Raw genomic sequence first — 18,129 nt, 5'->3', positions numbered from 1 at the left:
TTCAGTCCTCAGTCCAGTTTCTTCATATCTTGCAGATTTATCCAGGCACCTCCAGCCCAGCAGTGGACAGGCTGTGCATCGGAGTTCGCGCTGGAGAGGTGGGTACTCTGCAGACCACGTATGGAAGATTTCCAAACATCAGTCTTGTACCTGCCTCCGCTCCCCATAAGGCAGAGCTATTCAATAGAAACATAATGCAAGTCACATGCGTAATTTTAAATCTTCTGCTAGCCACATGAAAAAAGTAAAAAAAAAAAAGGTAAAATTAATTTTACTAGTATTTTTTATTTTATTCAATATATCCAAAATATTATCACTTCAACATGTAATTAATATAAAACCTTATTAATGAGATAGCTGGTGATTTTATTTTGTTTTGTTTTTAAGTCTTTGAATCTTTACACTCAGGGCCCATGTCAATTGGGACTTAGATGTGTTTCATAGCTCAGTAGCCACACATGGCTCATGACCTCTGTGACGGCAGCCCAGGTCTAAAATGCCTCCCCCAGCTCACACACTTACCCTGGGGCCTGACATTTTAGACCTTCTTTGTCTCTAAGTCCAGGCTAGCTCTGTGTTTTCTCCTAGTGCTTTGGCCTCCTGGGAGTGAATGGTGCCGGCAAAACAACCACATTCAAGATGCTCACTGGGGACACCACAGTGACCTCAGGGGATGCCACTATAGCAGGCAAGAGGTGAGTGTCCTGCTCCTCCTGTCTCAGGGAGTCTCTCACAGGTCCTGGGCCATGCCCCTCTCCCAGAAGAGGAAGGGTGACCATCAGAGCCTCCAGGGTCTATATGAGGCCCTGAAAGATCTATACAGAGAAGGAGGCCTCCCAGAGGGCATGGCCCAAAAAACCCAACACATAGACCCACCAGAAATTTGAACTGAATTGTGATTGTTAAGAGATTCTTCTGTTGGCATGGATTCTTGGAAAGATCTGGGAAGCACTAAGTGTGTGGTTCTTAATCTCTTTGAGGTCATGGAATATTTTGAGCATCTGATGAATATTTGTACCCTATTCTTATGAAAATGCACCACTGCCTCCCATTACCTCCCTCCACACATTTTTGCAAAAAGTTTCAGGGAATTTACTGAGCTGTGGTTCACATTTATGATCCTGCAGGAGCCCTTGGATCCCAGGTTAAGAACCCCTGTGATGAGGCATCCTTCCTCTAGGTTGAGTTTCTATATGGAGGCTCATTCATAGGCCCTTGAGACGGCTTAACCTGCATTGGCTATTTGTAGGCTGAAGTTTGGCTTTGCCAGACCAAGGAGCATAAAGGAAAAACTGGCGTGTGCCCTTGGATTCTGGAGGGTGACTGCTGCTCTCTGTAATAAAGTATGTTTAAACAAACTGGTCCCCTATGGGCAGGACAGAGAGGATGGGCTCTCACTTGTTTGCCTCTTTCCTGGCTGCAGGAAAAGCTTGAACAGTAAAACTTCAGCACACACAGTAGAGGTGCCCAGAGGGAGCCTCTGCCCTGGTTTGTAAGTGGAGTAAGGTGCTGCTGACATCTGTGCAGCATCTGCTTGACTGGGGGCTCTTTCTCTTCCCTGAAAGCCATCCTCAGCATGGCCCAATGCTGAGTGGGCAGGAAGAGTCCTGAGCGTGCTTCACTGGCTCAGACACAATGATTTGGTTCTTTGGCCTCCATAACCAGCCCTACTGGGTTTATGGAAAAGGGACAGGCAGGGGTAAAGCCAGGTCACGGCTAAGTCTATCTCAACAGATCCAGCTTCACCTGCAAGTGACCACGCAGGTGACTGCATGATGGTGACAAAATGAGTCATGGCAGGGTGGAGGAAGGGAAAGGATATCATAGAATTTTCCATGAGCACATTTATGAGACATCAACTTATAACTGTGTCCAAGTGAGACACAGTCTGACGTCCAGAAGGTAAAACTGAGCTGGACGCTAGAAAGAAAATACAGGTTTAAGACACGGAATTGGGATTCTCTGGTGGGGTAGCTCCTGCGAATTTGGAGATGTACCCTCCTTGCTTCCCTGGGTAGTTTTAATTGGCCCTGCCATACCTCTGGTGGCTTTTGTCACTGTGGGAACTGCAATGGTCTCTCTCTGTACCATCATATTTCATCCATCCTTTATTCATATACCCTAAACTATAAGAAGGAAAGGATGAGATTAGACCAAATGTCTGTGTATAGTTTATTTTCCATCATGGCAATATATTTTATAGTGGGGGTGAATATTTTAGCCAAAGGGAGTTGATGGAACCCAACTTGCTCTAGCCCTGCTCCTTGCAGGCCTCTTGCTGTGAGTAGTTACCTGACTGGCTCCTCTTTCATTGCTATCTTTGCCAATAAACACAGATAGAGAAGTTTACTTCCATCGGGACACATCCATCTTTTCTAGTTACTTTCCAAATGTCTGAAGAATATTTAAAACCATTAATTATTTTCTTAAACCTGACCTTCCCTCTGTTTCTAAACTCACATGTGAGGTGATCTGATCCAAAATGAAAGCTGACTTTTGGTGTAACATGGATTCAATTAATCCCAGACATGGAAACATGGAAGAATCTGACAGGATTCAGTTTCTAATCAAAGGGCCCCTGTTTTGATTCCCAAATATTATATGCATTTCTGAAGCCAAGTATGAGAAGAGAAGAAGCAGCTTCCTTTTCCCATTGGCAGAAGCTTCTCCAGCCCTAGCTCTGTGGTCATCCCTCCACCCGCTTGCAGGAAAATCACTCATTGCTTTTTTTCTTGCAGTATTTTAACCAATATTTCTGAAGTCCATCAAAATATGGGCTACTGTCCTCAGTTTGATGCAATTGATGAGCTGCTCACAGGACGAGAACATCTTTACTTTTATGCCCGGCTTCGAGGTGTACCAGCAGAGGAAATTGAAAAGGTAAAAAATGATTTGTTGTGGCCACATAGGAATCTGGTTAATTACAAGCCTGTTTCCTGAGAGTGCATTCACTTGGAGATAAGAAGCTGAAGGATGCTATTAATTCATTCATTCTTTCCAAAAAATGTTTACTATGTGCCTATTGTGTGCCAAGTACTCTTCTAGAAACCAGGGGTAGAGCAGTGAATGAGACAGACAAAGAAAAATTCCCACTCCCATATCTAACAAAATGATGTATGTGTTTATCCTTTGACTAAGCGATTACAGTTTTAAGAGTTTTTCCTGAAGATACATCTCCCACAGTACAAAATGAGTATGTACAAGGTGATCTGTTGCATTTGTAATTGCAAAATGCTGGAGTTTACCTACATGTTTAGTCATTATAGATTGGCTGAATAATGTATGGTACACAGACACACAATAAAGTCTTTTGCAACTATAAAAAAGAAAAAGGAAAATTTCAGTGAACTGATACAGAGATGAAAAAAAAAGTAAAGTGGAAAACAAAATATATAAAATGCTACTTTTTATGTTAGAAAGAAGGAAAAACAAGAAAGTAAACGTATGTCTGCTTAGCTTTGCAAATAGAACACAGAAAGGATAAGCCAGAAAACAATGAATTTGGTGATCAACAAGAAGCAATTGGGAAGAAAGAAAATGGGAGGGAATAGTACTTCTGGGGATATATTTTTGTTTAGTTTTAACTTGTGGAAGCATGTTAATGTTCCACAACAAAATCAGTAAGAATGGGAAGTAGGCAAAAGTGAAACATAAAGAAAACCTAATTCTGACAGCAAACTAGACAAAGTAACCCAATTTTATTTCAAATAAATATCATAATCCTGCAAAAGGGGAATAGAGCTAATACAAACAACTGATTAACACAGTATTTGACCGTATATCCTCATTCTTGGGCAGGGTGGAGTTGTGGAGAAGGACTACAAATAATTTCTGAGTTCTTTTTAGTTTGTTTTTTATGGTGTATGGTCAAAGTGATTCTGAAAATTTTAGATGTGTTACACGATTAATAAATTAATAAATGTTTTGGTGTTATTAGGACCCAGAATTCTCATTGTAAAAGAAGGGACCTACAGATATGGAAAGGGAAAAAGCAAGAAAGAACTGTGGGGCCATGGACTGAAACTGGAGATAGCACTGGGAATTCAGGAATATGATATGCTTGTGTTTGTGGGTGCATGCAGATGTGTTCATGTTTCATACACATAGGAACACATCTGCATGTACCCACAAACACATGCATATCAATATTCCTGAATTCTGAAAGGATCAAAAAACAAAAACATCCCAGTAGCCATGAGCACACTTAGTGCTCAGACTTTTGCCTTAATAATATTCCCCACTAAAAGTAACCCTGATTCCTCCAATGAATAATAGATTCCAGGACTGGAATGGCATAGGTATAAAATAAACATGGAATATCTTATGCCAGAAAGTAAGAAAGTACTTTAAAAAAAAATAATGGGCTGGGCATGGTGGCTCACACCTGTAAGCACAGCACTTTGAGAGGCCAAGGTGGGAAGATTGCTTGAGCCCAGGAGTTCCAGATTAGCTTGTGCAACATAGGGAGACCCCATCCTGCAAAAAAATTAACAAATTAGTCCCAGTTACGCAGGTGGCTGAGATGGGAGGAATGCTTGAGCCCGGGAGGTTGAGGCTGCAGTGAGCTGAGATCATGCCACTGCTCTCCAGCCTGGGCAACAGAGCAAGATTGTCTCTTACAAAAAAGATAATAATAATGTAATTTTAAAGGAATAAAAATATCTCTGTACAGATTGCTTATTGGTTGCAAGAAAGAAGCATAATATAATTTTATAATGGAGAAATTAGATAGTACCTTAACTGGGTGATCAAAATTAACATCACCTATAAGGGGCAGATGAACATCTCATGCCCCAAGATGTGATACCCTATGAAGGACACAATTTCACTTATGTAGTATCCAGATTGGAGATATGTGACCGGAATCATCGTGAGGAAACTTCTGACAAGCTCCAAAGAAGGAGACTTAAAAAAAGTAAAAGAGAGAGGCTGCATTCTTCAAAAATATAAAAGTTATAAAAGACAAAGAAAAAGCTATGGAAATATCTCCAAGCACAGGAGGCTAAATAGGTATAATGACTGAAAACAGACAATAGACCACATCTTGTGCAGAAGAGAAAAAAAATGATAGAGGATATTATTGGACCAGCTGACAAAACTTAACTGTGAATGGTAGATTAGATAAATGGATCATAACATTCAATTTACTGACATTGATAATGTACTGTGGTTATGTGAGAGAATATCCCTATTCTTAGGAAATATGCCCTGAGGTATTTAGGAGTGAAGGGCCACAATGAGTAACTTACCCTCAAATGAGTCACAAAAAATTGTGTGTGTGTGTGTGTGTGTGTGTGTGTGTCTGTGAGAGAGAGAGAAGAGTTTATTAGTTAATAGTGTTCTATGCACTATTTTTTATTCTTATGTGTTTGTGTGAGTTTGAAACTATTTCCAAATAAAAAGTTAAAAAAGGAGCTTACATTCTAGTGGGAGGGATAGACAATCTGTAGATAAATAGGTAAAACCTCCAGTACCTTCAAGAGTGAAAAGTTCTCAGGGAAAAGAAATGCAGGGAGGAATTGTTAGGGCAGGGTTTGCACTTTGAGGTCAGATGGCCCAGAAAGAGCCTACAAAGGAGAGGACCTGAGTGAAGAACTAGAGGTGAGAGAGGGACCCGTGTGCACACCTAGGGAGGAACATTCTAGACACGGGGGACAAGTACAGAAGGCAGAAGCATGGTGAGCTTGTCTCCAGTGGCTTCCCTAAATCCCCTCCTGTGCATGTGCACACATACCTGGTATCTCTGTCATCGTTCCTCATGGCACTGTCATAATCTGCCAGTATTCTGTTTAACTGTCACCACCCCGCAGTCTGTGTTCACATTGTTCTCCGTGTCTGGTTCAGTGCCTGTTCCATAGGTACGTGTCATATGCACAAGGCTTCAGGTGTGACTCTCTTGAGGGGTGGGATCAACGGGTCTGGAACTCACCGTCTTCTCAAACAGACCCTTCCTCCCCTACTCCTAGCCATGGTCCAGGACACTGGGCGAGACCCACCATCTTGCTGTTTGTAAGGTTGAAGGCCATTTCCCAGGGGGCTACACCCAACAGGTGGTGAGCTGACCGGGCCACCCTGGGATCCAAGACAGAGTGAAAGAGACCCTGTCTGGTGCCTGAAGCATATGCCAGAGGACAGGAGCCAGCAGGCAGCCTGTTTCAGCCTAGCTGGGTCTTTTATTCTAGAGGTGTGAGATCTGGGAGCCAAGGCTTTGAACTGGAGGAGGTTTGGGTGTTTTCTTATCTTCTCCAAATGGGATTTCTTTCTTTTCTCTAGGTTGCAGACTGGAGTATTAAGAGCCTGGGTCTGACTGTCTACGCGGACTGCCTGGCGGGCACGTACAGTGGGGGCAACAAGCGGAAACTCTCCACAGCCATCGCGCTCATTGGCTGCCCACCGCTGGTGCTGCTGGTAACTGCAGGCTTGTGCCACCCCAAGGGCTTAAACCAAGTGCTGTGTCTCTCAGGTTGGGGAAATAGGTTCTGGGTCAGCAGATTTAGAAACTACAGCAATTTGGCTTTTGTCTGGACGGTTTCTTGTGTTGCTCATTTTGAGTGACTGGACCAGTGTTTGGTTCATGCAGCTCTGGAGAAAAACAAGTCATGGCACAGTCTCACTATGCATTCTCAGGATGTCTCCTTTGGGGCCACCAGCTCACAGCCAGGAATTTTAGCCTGCTCTGCGACCTGTTGGTGTCTGGTCCCCAAACAGGAGCACTGAGCTGGGTCAAAGGCTTGTGTGACCCTCCCCTGAGCTGGGCCAGGCCTGAGGCCATGCCCACACAACCCAAGGATTGTAAGAGCACAGGCACAAGATATAGCGGGAACCAGGGAAGTGACCTGAGTGACCTCCCTGCCTCCTGACATATTTGCAGGATTTTCTTTTTTGAGGAGAATTCTGTCATTGCCTTAATCCACTTTAATTCCCTCGTGGGCTGAAATGGGCCCGGGGTGGACACCATGCTTCTTTACTCTCAGATCCACCTCCTACCTTCCGTACCCTGCACGAGGATACCCCTGTCTTGCTCAACTGGGGAGTGACTGTGTGTGCCGTCTGTCAGCTCATCCTCCTCAGGGAAGCCAGTCCAGGGAGAAGCAGCAACCACAAGGGCCAGCTCCCAGCCTATGCCTCCCACCTTCTCTCCACCTCCCCCCTCAGGACGAGCCCACCACAGGGATGGACCCCCAGGCACGCCGCATGCTGTGGAACGTCATCGTGAGCATCATCAGAGAAGGGAGGGCAGTGGTCCTCACATCCCACAGGCAAGAGATTTCCAGGGCTGGGGAAGGTGGGTGGGAGTCCTCCCCTGCTCACCCCCTCTCTCCTGCCCCACAGCATGGAAGAATGTGAGGCGCTGTGTACCCGGCTGGCAATCATGGTAAAGGGTGCCTTTCGATGTATGGGCACCATTCAGCATCTCAAGTCCAAGTAAGCAGATGGTTGGGATGTGCCCCTTGTTGCCTTCTGTGGATCCAACCGGACCCTATGTTCTCCACTGACACTTGGAAGAGTCCTGCTGCCCTGGCATCCCCTGGGGCAGAGGCAGGTGGTGGCTGGGTCTCATTTGCCAGCAGCAGATGGAGAAGGCCATTATGCTGATGAGAAACTCCTGTATATTGGCCTAATTTCCTGTGGTGGAAGATTTGCCTAAGTCTCTGGTTGAGGGATCCAATCAGGATGCATGCACAGCCTGGCTGGGATGAGGGAGGGCCACCACCATGGCCTCAGTATTCCACGGCCAGAGCCTCAGTATTCCACCACCAGAGCCTCAGTATTCCACCATCACGGCCTCAGTATTCCACCACCTCAGTATTCTACGACCACGGCCTCAGTATTCCACCACCAGGGCCTTAGTATTCCTCCACCACCACAGCCTCAGTATTCCACCACCAGAGCCTCAGTATTCCACCACCACGGCCTCAGTATTCCACCACCAGAACCTCAGTATTCCACCACCACGGCCTCAGTATTCCACCACCAGACCCTCAGTATTCCACCACCAGACCCTCAGTATTCCACCACCACAGCCTCAGTATTCTACCACAAGACCCTCAGTATTCCACCACAAGACCCTCAGTATTCCACCACAAGACCCTCGGTATTCCACCACCAGGGCCTCAGTATTCCACCACCAGGGCCTCAGTATTCCACCACCACGGCCTCAGTACCCCACCACCAGAGCCTCAGTATTCCACCACCACGGCCTCGGTATTCCACCACCACGGCCTCGGTATTCCACCACCAGAGCCTCAGTATTCCACCACCAGAGCCTCAGTATTCCACCACCATGGCCTCAGTATTCCACCACCAGAGCCTCAGTATTCCACCACCAGAGCCTCAGTATTCCACCACCATGGCCTCAGTATTCCACCACTTATCCAACAGATCCAGGACCTGTGGCCTATTTACTAAGAGTCCACTCCAGTGTAAGAATGGTTAGGAGACCAGCTGGCTTGAGGATCAGTTTTTGTTTTTGTTTTTAGAATATTGTATGCTTTTGAGTTTGAAAAAAGACCATGTGTTATATGACAAACCAACAATGCCAGTAATCTTGAGTAGAATTATCCTTATCCTGTACCCACATATTGTAAACTATTGTAGATAATTCCTTATTATTAAAAGTTTGCATGCCAAAGCTAATGATCAGTTTAAATAAAATTATCAGCATATTGCCATGCTCATTTGCATTCTGATAGGCTTTATAACCTAGAAAAGAGCTGAGTTACAATTATTACTCATTTATTTAACAAGCACTTATTAAGAGTTCAGAATATAAGTCACAAAGCTGGTCAGTGAGAGGAACAGAACGTAACCCTCCTTACCTGTGCTGAGGTGCATAATCCTGATGCGCCCACAGGAGCATGTTGCACAGAAAATGTCATCCTTTCATGTATTAGAGCAGACAAATGATGGAGAGAAAGGTCTGACAGATTACCTGCTTGTGGCAGGTGGATGTTTGACCCCTGATTTCTTGAGCAACTATAGCTTGGACCCTGCCTAGATATCTATAGAAACAGCAGCATGTCAGGTCACCAGACCTGTGTCAGCAACTTCCTGTGTCCAACTGCTGGAGAAAGGGAAGTTATCTTATTCCTTTCCCTCTTACTCCTCAGTATCTCCATGATAGAGAAGGTGAGAGGGGAGTGTTCCCCGTGTGGAGGGATGGTCAGTTTTCTGGAGTTGAAAGGTGAACATCATCTTACTCTAGAGAACAGCCCTAGACCATGAAGGGAGCTTCAGTGTAAGTTATGAATGACATAGGATACCTGGGCATAAGGGTACTGACACCAGCTAGCTGTGCACACACTCTCTGATGGACCATTCCTCATCCAAGTGAGGGTAACCAGCCAACCTGCTGAGGGAGAAAGGAAGCACCCATGGTCCTGGCCCTAGGAGCTCCATTTGCTTTGGGAAGCTTCCTCAGGCAAGTGCTGCCTTCCTGAGCCTTTGCTCCCACCTGGCCCATCAGCCCTTACCACCACTTAGTATGCACTGGTCCATGTGTCTTTATGGGTGGGCTTGGGATCCCCACACTGGGCTAAAACTACCTTTGATGGCTGGGTGCAGTGGCTCACACCTGCAAACCCATCATGTTGGGAAACTGAAGCCAGTAGACCACTTGAGGTCAGGAGTTTAAGACCAGCCAGGCTAATGTGGTGAAACCCTGTCTCTACTAAAAATACAAAAATTAGCTGGATGTGTTGGTGTGTGCCTGTAATCCCACCTACTCTAGAAACTGAGGCATAAGAATTGCTTGAACCCGGGAGGCAGAAGTTGCAGCAAATTGAGATCGCACCACTGCACTCCAGCCTAGGTGACAGAGCAAGACTCTATCTCAAAAAAATAAAATCAGCTGGGCATGGTGGCTCACATCTGCAATCGAACACTTTGGAAAGCCAAGGCGGGCAGATCACTTGAGGTCAGAAGTTTGAGACCAGCCTGGCCAACGTGGCGAAACCACGTCTCTACTAAAAATACAAAAAAAAAAAATTAGCCAGGTGTGGTGGCAGGCACCTGTAAACCCAGCTACTCAGGAGGCTGAGGCAGGAGAATTACTTGAACCTAGGAAGCGAAGGTTGCAGTGAGCTGAGATCACCCCACTGCACTACAGCCTGGGCAACACAGCGAGGCTCTGTCTCAAAAAGAAATAAAACTACCTCTGACTTTTCAGCAAGTATCACTGTCCCACATTACCATGTAGACATTTGACCTCCAAAAATTGGTATCAAATTATTTCTCCAAGGACTACTGTGGTTTTTCTCTCCTAGTTTTTAATATGCACACAGGTCTATGGTATGGGCCTTTAATCCCCAGTATTTCTTTTTTTGTTGTTCTTGTTTTGGTATGTTTTTTGTTTGTTTTTGTTTTTTGTTTTGAGACAGGGGCTCACTCTGTTACCCAGGCTGCAGTGCAGTGGCATGATCATGCTTCACTGTAGCCTTGACCTCCTGTGCTCAAATCAACCTCCCACCTCAGCTTCCCAAGTAGCTGGGACCACAGGCATGTGCCACCATGCCCTGCTAATTTTTGTGGAGACAGCATCTTACTTGTTGCCCAGGCTTATCTTATGCTCCTGAGCTCAAGTGATCCTCTCATCTCTACCTCCCAAAGTGCTGGGATTACAGGTGTGAGCCACCAAGCTGGACTTAATTCCCAAAATTTCTGATGAGTCTACTCCTTATTTTGGGATTGCCTTAGGCCCAACCACTAACAGAGGCCTGTCCCACACTGTGTGCATCCCCTAGATTTGGAGATGGCTATATTGTCACAATGAAGATCAAATCCCTGAGGGATGACCTGCTTCCTGACCTGAACCCTGTGGAGCAGTTCTTCCAGGGGAACTTCCCAGGCAGCGTGCAGAGAGAGAGGCACTACAACATGCTCCAGTTCCAGGTCTCCTCCTCCTCCCTGGCGAGGATCTTCCAGCTCCTCCTGTCCCACAAGGACAGCCTGCTCATTGAGGAGTACTCGGTCACACAGACCACACTGGACCAGGCAAGTTGGCCCCGGGGCACTGAGAGCTGAGCAAAGACGAGTCCAGAACACCCAATGTGGGTTGGAATTGACATAAGAAGGAGGCATAACATTCTTGACTTTTAAAAACTCTTGTCCTCTGTTTATTAGGGTAAAACTTGGTATATCAGAAATTGTTTTCCAACAATATTTTTTAGCTATCAGGAAACTTCGTTTTTTTTGTTTTTGTTTTTTTTGTTTTTTATCATCCTTCCCTATTAGGCTATGGTGTGTTATTTCATTCTTGCTGGTTTGTGGTGGTGGTTTTTCTTTCAGAATCAGCTTTATTGATGTGTAATTAACATATGACGAAACACAGCTCTTGGGAGGCCAAGGCAGGAGGATCACTTGAACCCTGGAGTTTAAGATGAGCCCATGCAACAAAGTGAGACCTCGTCTCCACCAAAAAAAAAAAAAAAAAATCAGAAAATTAGCCAGGCATGGTGGTGCATGCCTGTGGTCCCAGCTACCTGGGAGGTTGAGGCTGGAAGATTGCTGGAGCCCAGGAGGTCAAGGCTAAAATGAGCTGTGTTCATACCACTGCACTCTGGTCTGGGCGACAGAGCAAATCCCTGTCTCAAAAAAAGCAAAACAAAACAAAAACACATATTTTAAATGTACAGTTGAGTGAGTTTTGATAAACATGTGTTCTGTGTGTGGTTTTAAAAAATGTAATCACATTTTTTTATTGTGGTAAAATATAGTAACATAAAATTGACAATGTCAACCATGTTTCAGTGCACAGTGCAGTGGTATTAAGTACATTTACATTGCCAGGCGCAATGGCTCACGCCTGTAATCCCAGCACTTTGGGAGGCTGAGGTGGGTGGATCATGAGGTCAGGAGTTTGAGACCAGCCTGGCCAACACAGCGAAACCCCGTCTCTATGAAAAATAAAAAAATTAGCCAGGCATGGTGGTGCCTACCTGTAGTCCCAGCTGCTTGGGAGGCTGAGGCAGAAGAATCACTTGAACCCGGGAGATGGAGGTTGTGGTGAGCTGAGATGGCGCCACTGCACTCCTGCCTGGGCAACAGAGTGAGACTCTGCCAAAAAAAAAAAAAAAAAAAAAAATCCATTTACATTGTTGTGCAACCGTTACCACCATCCCCAACAGAAGTCTTTCATCTTGCTTCACTGAAAATCTGTGCCCACTAAACACTAACTCCCTACCTACTCCCCACCTTGCCCTTGGTAACTGTTCTTTTACTTTCTGCCTCTAAGGCTCTGACTACTACAGATACCTCATATAAGTGGTATCATACAGTGTTTGTCCTTTTGTGTCTGGCTTATTACATGAGGACTTAGCATAATGTCCTCAAGGTTCATCTGCATTATATCATGTGCCAGAATTTCCTTCCTTTTACAGGCTGAATAATATTCCTTTGTATATATGTGCTACATTTTCTTCATTCATCTATTCATTCATTGATGGACATTTGGGTTGTTTCTGGGTTTTGTTTTTTAATATCTATGTTTGTTTTAAAATAAAACAGTTCAGGAAACAGGCAAATCTCCATTTAACCCCCTGAGGAGCTGACTTACCTCTACCTTTTCATCAGCATTCAGCAGAGGGAGACATGAGCAGGAGTCGGGGCCACCTGCACACTCAATGAGGAGCTAAAAAGGGACCAATTACCTTCTTTTTTTAGTTAGAGGATTAGGATGCTGCTAGCTGAGAATCTGCCTTGCCTTGATTATGCCGATGTCTGGTGCCTAAGCAGAAACTCCTGTGGCATAGCTTGGGAGTCTAGTCTAAGAAGCTAGTTCTGACCAGGATACTGATGGCCACGCTTCCATGGGTGGGCCAGCCTCCCCAGGACACAAGCCATACCGGCATGGCTGTATGTGAACTGTGGAAAATAGCAAGGTGGGTAGGTGGGTGTAGGGTGCTGTTTTCCTGGAAACATCTACCTAATCTTGCTCTTCTCCTACCTCCAGGTGTTTGTGAACTTTGCTAAACAGCAGACTGAAATTCATGACCTCCCTTTGCACCCTCGAGCTGCCGGAGCCAGCCGACAAGCCCAGGTAACTTTGCTGCTTCTGCAGTCCACAGCTTGAGGCATCTCCTAGGCTCAGGGCCCAGCTGGTTCATTGGGCTTGAGTTGCTCCAAGGCTCAGATATGCCTCCTGCAAAGCCCCACCCATACCATGGTCCCCACCAAGTCCCCACCACATCCTCATCACATCCTTGCTAAGTCCCTGCTACTGTCCCTGTTCTGTGCCGAAGAACTTTTCATTCAGTAGCTGTAGGGGTTCCTGCTGTAATCAGGAAACCATTTGGATGGTGTGGGAGAGCATTTTTGAAAAGAACTTTCCCATGTTTTTGCTTACAGCAAAAATCCTTGGATTTTGGGAATAAGGAGCAGAGAGGTAATAGAGATTAATGTTTTGGCTACTTGATATCTATGTCTGGACACATCTTTGAGCTTCAAAGGAAGGGACTTAACTGGCGCATCATTTCAGTGGCAGACACATTAGGTTAGATGGAGGAATAGCGTCTGTTGTAGGAAGGGGGCTCTTTGTTCTTTATAAAAATATCAAGAACATGGAGAAAGAAGGAATAGAGCTCTGTCTCCTGGCCTGTGATAACTCTTGGAATAGGTGCTTATAGGTTCCTGCCCTGGCACAGTGCCCCATGTAAGGAGCACACCACCCAAGAAGGAGAGTGATAAAGTACTGGAGGAGGTGCAGCGTCCCAATGCCTCCTCCAGGGTGCAGCAAGGCATTGGGATGCTGCACCTGGCTTAAACCTGGCGTGGTAGAGGGATGAATTAGCCACTCTCTCCTGACTTACCTGGAGGGAAATCAAATCAAATCAATAATCAAGGATATGCAAAACGTTATTTCCCATAAAGTTTTTATTCTGCCCAGTTTCTTGATTGCAAGAAAAACCAAATACAGCTAATGACTGAAACACCGCTGTCCAAAGCAGTGCCTGTGATGCATTTTCCCCTTTCCCTTGGCCAGCAGAGACCTAATAGCTACTTGGCAAAATTGACTTTGTCTTCACACCCCTCACCTGCCAGAGGGCCCAGAAATGCCTAAGTAAAGGCTCCTGACTTGGGGAAAGGTTGCTTTTACTGAGATTTTCCAGCCACTGTTTCCCATTTATGGATCTGGTGATTGCCGTTGACACAAGCTGAAAATTATTTGAAAACCTCTAGCAGCTGTGAATCCTTTTTATAACACAGAATATATAACTGGGTAGCAAAATCATTTCCCAGAATTACTAGTGGTCTCCCCACCCCTGGCTAACATGTTCCCTCTTAAAGGGCTAATCCCACATCACCTCTGGGCCAGGCAGAACATCAGGGGTGTTAATGTTCTATGATCTACGGCAGTTAATTCCAAACTTTTACCTCTTATTGGATGTGATCATTTTTCTATTGTGTTTGTTACATTTTTGTTCACAAATATTAGCAAACCTGCAACACATTTATTGGCATATTTTTATGATAAATTTTCATTCAAAATCTAATTCTGACTTTATGATACACTGTCTTTACAAAGTTTTGCAAAAATTCTTCCATATAGCATTGTATATATCTGTCATGAAATAAATAGTAATTATATTATTGTTTACATTACACCACTTCAAAATAATTTCCTTTAAAGTATCTTTCAAACAAACAAGAAAAGGGTAATTTCTCTTAAGAAGCTCTAGAGATAATTTACAACTTGCTCCTAAGCAAATGTGAGAGCTTCAGGAAGTTCATCAGGCTGTTGGCATTACAACTCCATGTTTTGAGCTAGGACCACACAGATATTTATCTAGAAATCAGTGGGTTTGCTTATCAACAATGCTTTACTCTCCAAAGGACTCCATCCTGGAAAGCATCTCCTGGGATAAGGTCTTATGCAATCTTATACTCTGCTATGAAAACTGGTGAGGGTCAAGGTTTTAATAGACTGAGTAGGTGACAGATGATCAGACAACTTAGAAACGTCCTAAATGGGTTAATAATTGTGTGACCATGTGCGTTCCCAAATTAGGAACAACTCAGATCAATTTCTAATCCTTATTCTTATACACCATTCCAGTTCCCCTGTATAACTTGTATCTTTGTGTGAGTTTCAGAAGTTTCTGATGTACCCTCAGCCTTGGTGGGGATCCTTGCACCATCTCAAATCCTAAGTACTGGGTTAGTTATCCTCTTAAGAGGATGTGTGATTTTTAAATCAGGTAATGGGATAAACCACACTTCATCTAGACTGGGCAGGCCTATGTCCAGTCACCTCCTTGCCCACACTACCCCAACCCTACAGCGGGCAGTGGTTCAGGAATTCAACCCATACTTTATAACTGAAGACAGTGTCTCTCCAGTTGAAAAGGTCATCTTGGTGTACACTTCTCGAGGAGTATGGATACCTTTATTAATCAAAACCCAAGCTTCAATCTGGAGCACACTATCCTGAACTCCAGCTCTCATCTCTCCCATCCCCCAGTCACATTTTCATGCTTCCCAGAGCCACCCCTACAGGAAGTGGTCAAGGGAATTCTGTAACCTCAGGGCTGACCTAAATTGGGACTTCTTGGCTTTTAAGGTTATGGTAACTTTCTTAAGCTGAAAACAATGCAAAAGACCCCATAAGAGCCCTTGGAAACAGCACCGTGGGTGTGGCTTCCCTCCAGGATGTAAGCATGTACACACACGTCTCACATATGTGAGTCTTTGTAACAAATGCCTGCATCTTAGAACCAGGGAGACCTGAAAGATCATCTGACCATTTCATAAAGAAGGAGAGAAAGATGGCCCATAACCTGGGTGATCTGACAGAATCACAGTGCCCTCAGCTGAGTGCCCTTCAGAGATTGATTGACTGTTTAACTTCTGAAATCTAAAAGTAGTCACACCATCTTAGAAAACCAAGATGACGCAAATCCATGTGATCTCCTTCTACAGGACTGATCTTTCACACCACTCATTCCTGCAGCCGGAAAGGAACTCTGGGCAGCTGGAAGCACAGGAGCCTGTGCCCATATAGTCTTCCAAATAGACTGGCCAGCATAAATGACCCCACTGCAGCAGAAAACAAACACATGAGGATCTTGCAGCGAATTCAGAGGAGGTTCTTTCAGAAGGCAACTGTAACTGACTTGCTCACCTGGAACACCTGGTAGTGAAACCAAACAAATGCAAAACCCTTTTTCTCTGGACCACAGAACTAGAAACCTCAGGCCATCCCATAGCAGCTTTGGCCTTCACGTTGCTCTCATTTCAAGCGGATCTGCTTTTCTGTGTGTTTGTCTGTGTGTCTTTGTGTGTCTGATTTTCATTAAAAAATAAAATGCAAATGCACTAATCACAAACTATCCTAATTCACAATCTCCCTTGTACCATCTTGTATAGTTTTAGACAGTCTTTAGGTGGCTGCATAGCTCCTTGTCAGTGCCATGCACTTCTGTGAGTGTTAGCCTCAGGACTGCTCTTTCTGGCAAGATTCTGCAACACTAGGGTGGAGGTGAATGGACTAGTCTCTGTTCCATGTCAAGTCTTCAAAGAGTTTGCAGAAAACACCCAACTGGTAATGCCTGTGAACATTATCCATTGTCAGCTGGGTATTACCAACTTTCAGTTTTATGTCTGTTTGCCCAGCTTATTTGAATACTTGCCTCACAGGTGTATTTAGGACAGGAGACAAGGAGGCATGGATTGGCAAGAATTGGTCCTTGGTTGGACGTGAGACCCAACAGGACTTTGTAACTACCTGAAGAGGTCAGGCCCTCATTCACATGCTGCTGTGCCATTTCCACAATGCTTCTGAGCACGTCTTCTGCAGTGATGTTAGAAGGGAATAAAGATGGCCGTCTAGTTCACATAAATGCTCACCAAGATTCAGAAAATAATCGTTTTAAACCCAACCTTTAAAAGACTTGTGGATGAGGAGAACAAATGTGTTTCCTTACCAGGGCAGTCTCCATTCCGTGACCTAGAGATGGGCTTCATCATAAAACACTTCCATTATACTGAGGATAGATTCCAGAGTCAGGGTGAGGGAAGAGGGAAAGAGGAGAGATGCTGAGGTCCAGGAACTGTTACTGAGAAGAGGACGAGGAAGGAAGTGAGTACAGAGTGCTAAAATTTTTATTTCAGCAAGAAGGGTCCTGTGCTCGTTTAGAGACAGACAGAGGGCAAGGGCTACACAACTTTTTTTTGTTTTTTTGAGATGGAGTTGCACTCTTGTTGCCCATGCTGGTGTGCAATGGGGCGATCTCGGCTCACTGCAACCTCCACCTCCCAGGTTCAAGTGATTCTCCTGTCTCAGCCTCCTGAGTAGCTGGAATTACAGGTGTTCGCCACCACACCTGGCTAATTTCTTGTATTTTTAGTAGAGATGAGGTTTCTCCATGTTAGTCAGGCTGGTCTCGAACTCCTGACCTCAATTGATCTGCCTGTCTCGGCCTCCCAAAGTGCTGGGATTACAGGCGTAAACCTCCACGCCCAGCCATAGCTTTAAGTCCTGTACATCTCCAGCCTTGCCACATTGCACCTACTAGATGCAAGGCAAATAACTGGCCATAGAGACTATAAAACTACTTTGGTAGCCTCAAAGCTTCATCCGGTTTTGGCTTTTCGTTTTAACCTACCAATGACCAAAACTATAAGACCATTTTAGCTAGGGCTGGGATAGAGGCTGGGAAAGCCCAGCACACTGCTTGCATCACACTGCTGCACCCTGGCTGATTTCATAATTTAAATTAGCAACTACAATATCACAGGAAAGAAGACTACATTCTTTGGAGCTGTTAGGAAAAGAAAAGAAAAAAAGACTACCTATGATAGGGGAGGTGGTTTAGCAGCCATTTTGTTTGGCTGTGAAGATTTCAGAAAGGCATCATGGACTGGAAAAAGTCAGATGCAAGTAAAAATCTGCACACTCCGTTAAGGGAAAATCTCAGTTTACCTTTTGTCTCACTACACCTGAGGCCTGTGTCTTTTCATCCTGTTTTTTCCAGCTCCTGGCACACAGAAAATTTTATTCAATGAACACTCGCCAAACTGAAAACCCAGCAAAATGTGAAGACCCAGCAAGAAAAGTATACAGACAAGAAGTGGGTCCAAGAAAATGATGCCTCCAAAAAGGAGCAAAGGGCAAGTGGAGCAGGAGGATGCCGT

The 18,129-nt window shown here is 44.8% G+C and overlaps 1 protein-coding gene across 2 annotated transcripts in view; it reads left to right on the top strand.

The window, feature by feature from the left end:
- The window catches only part of ABCA4 (ATP binding cassette subfamily A member 4), a 129,201-nt gene extending 112,870 nt beyond the window's left edge, over positions 1-16,331 (top strand). Inside the window, exons 42-50 of one of the 2 annotated variants that reach the window (XM_037744169.1) lie at positions 36-98; positions 589-695; positions 2,739-2,880; positions 6,274-6,408; positions 7,156-7,259; positions 7,333-7,425; positions 10,743-10,992; positions 12,950-13,036; positions 15,947-16,331. In XM_037744169.1, coding sequence (XP_037600097.1) covers positions 36-98; positions 589-695; positions 2,739-2,880; positions 6,274-6,408; positions 7,156-7,259; positions 7,333-7,425; positions 10,743-10,992; positions 12,950-13,036; positions 15,947-15,997 — 1,032 coding nt within the window. In that variant the 3' untranslated portion in view covers positions 15,998-16,331. Of the gene's footprint in view, positions 1-35; positions 99-588; positions 696-2,738; positions 2,881-6,273; positions 6,409-7,155; positions 7,260-7,332; positions 7,426-10,742; positions 10,993-12,949; positions 13,037-15,915 lie in introns of both variants that reach the window. The other variant, XM_017544208.2, reaches the window with a different exon arrangement.
- The last annotated feature ends 1,798 nt before the right edge of the window (positions 16,332-18,129 follow it).

The sequence above is a fragment of the Cebus imitator genome, unplaced genomic scaffold (assembly GCF_001604975.1).
Source record: "Cebus imitator isolate Cc_AM_T3 unplaced genomic scaffold, Cebus_imitator-1.0 Scaffold166, whole genome shotgun sequence".
In the NCBI taxonomy this organism is placed as follows: Eukaryota; Metazoa; Chordata; class Mammalia; order Primates; family Cebidae; genus Cebus; species Cebus imitator.
The sequence above is the reverse complement of the archived record's forward strand: the minus strand, read 5'-3'. Positions and strand labels throughout refer to the sequence as shown.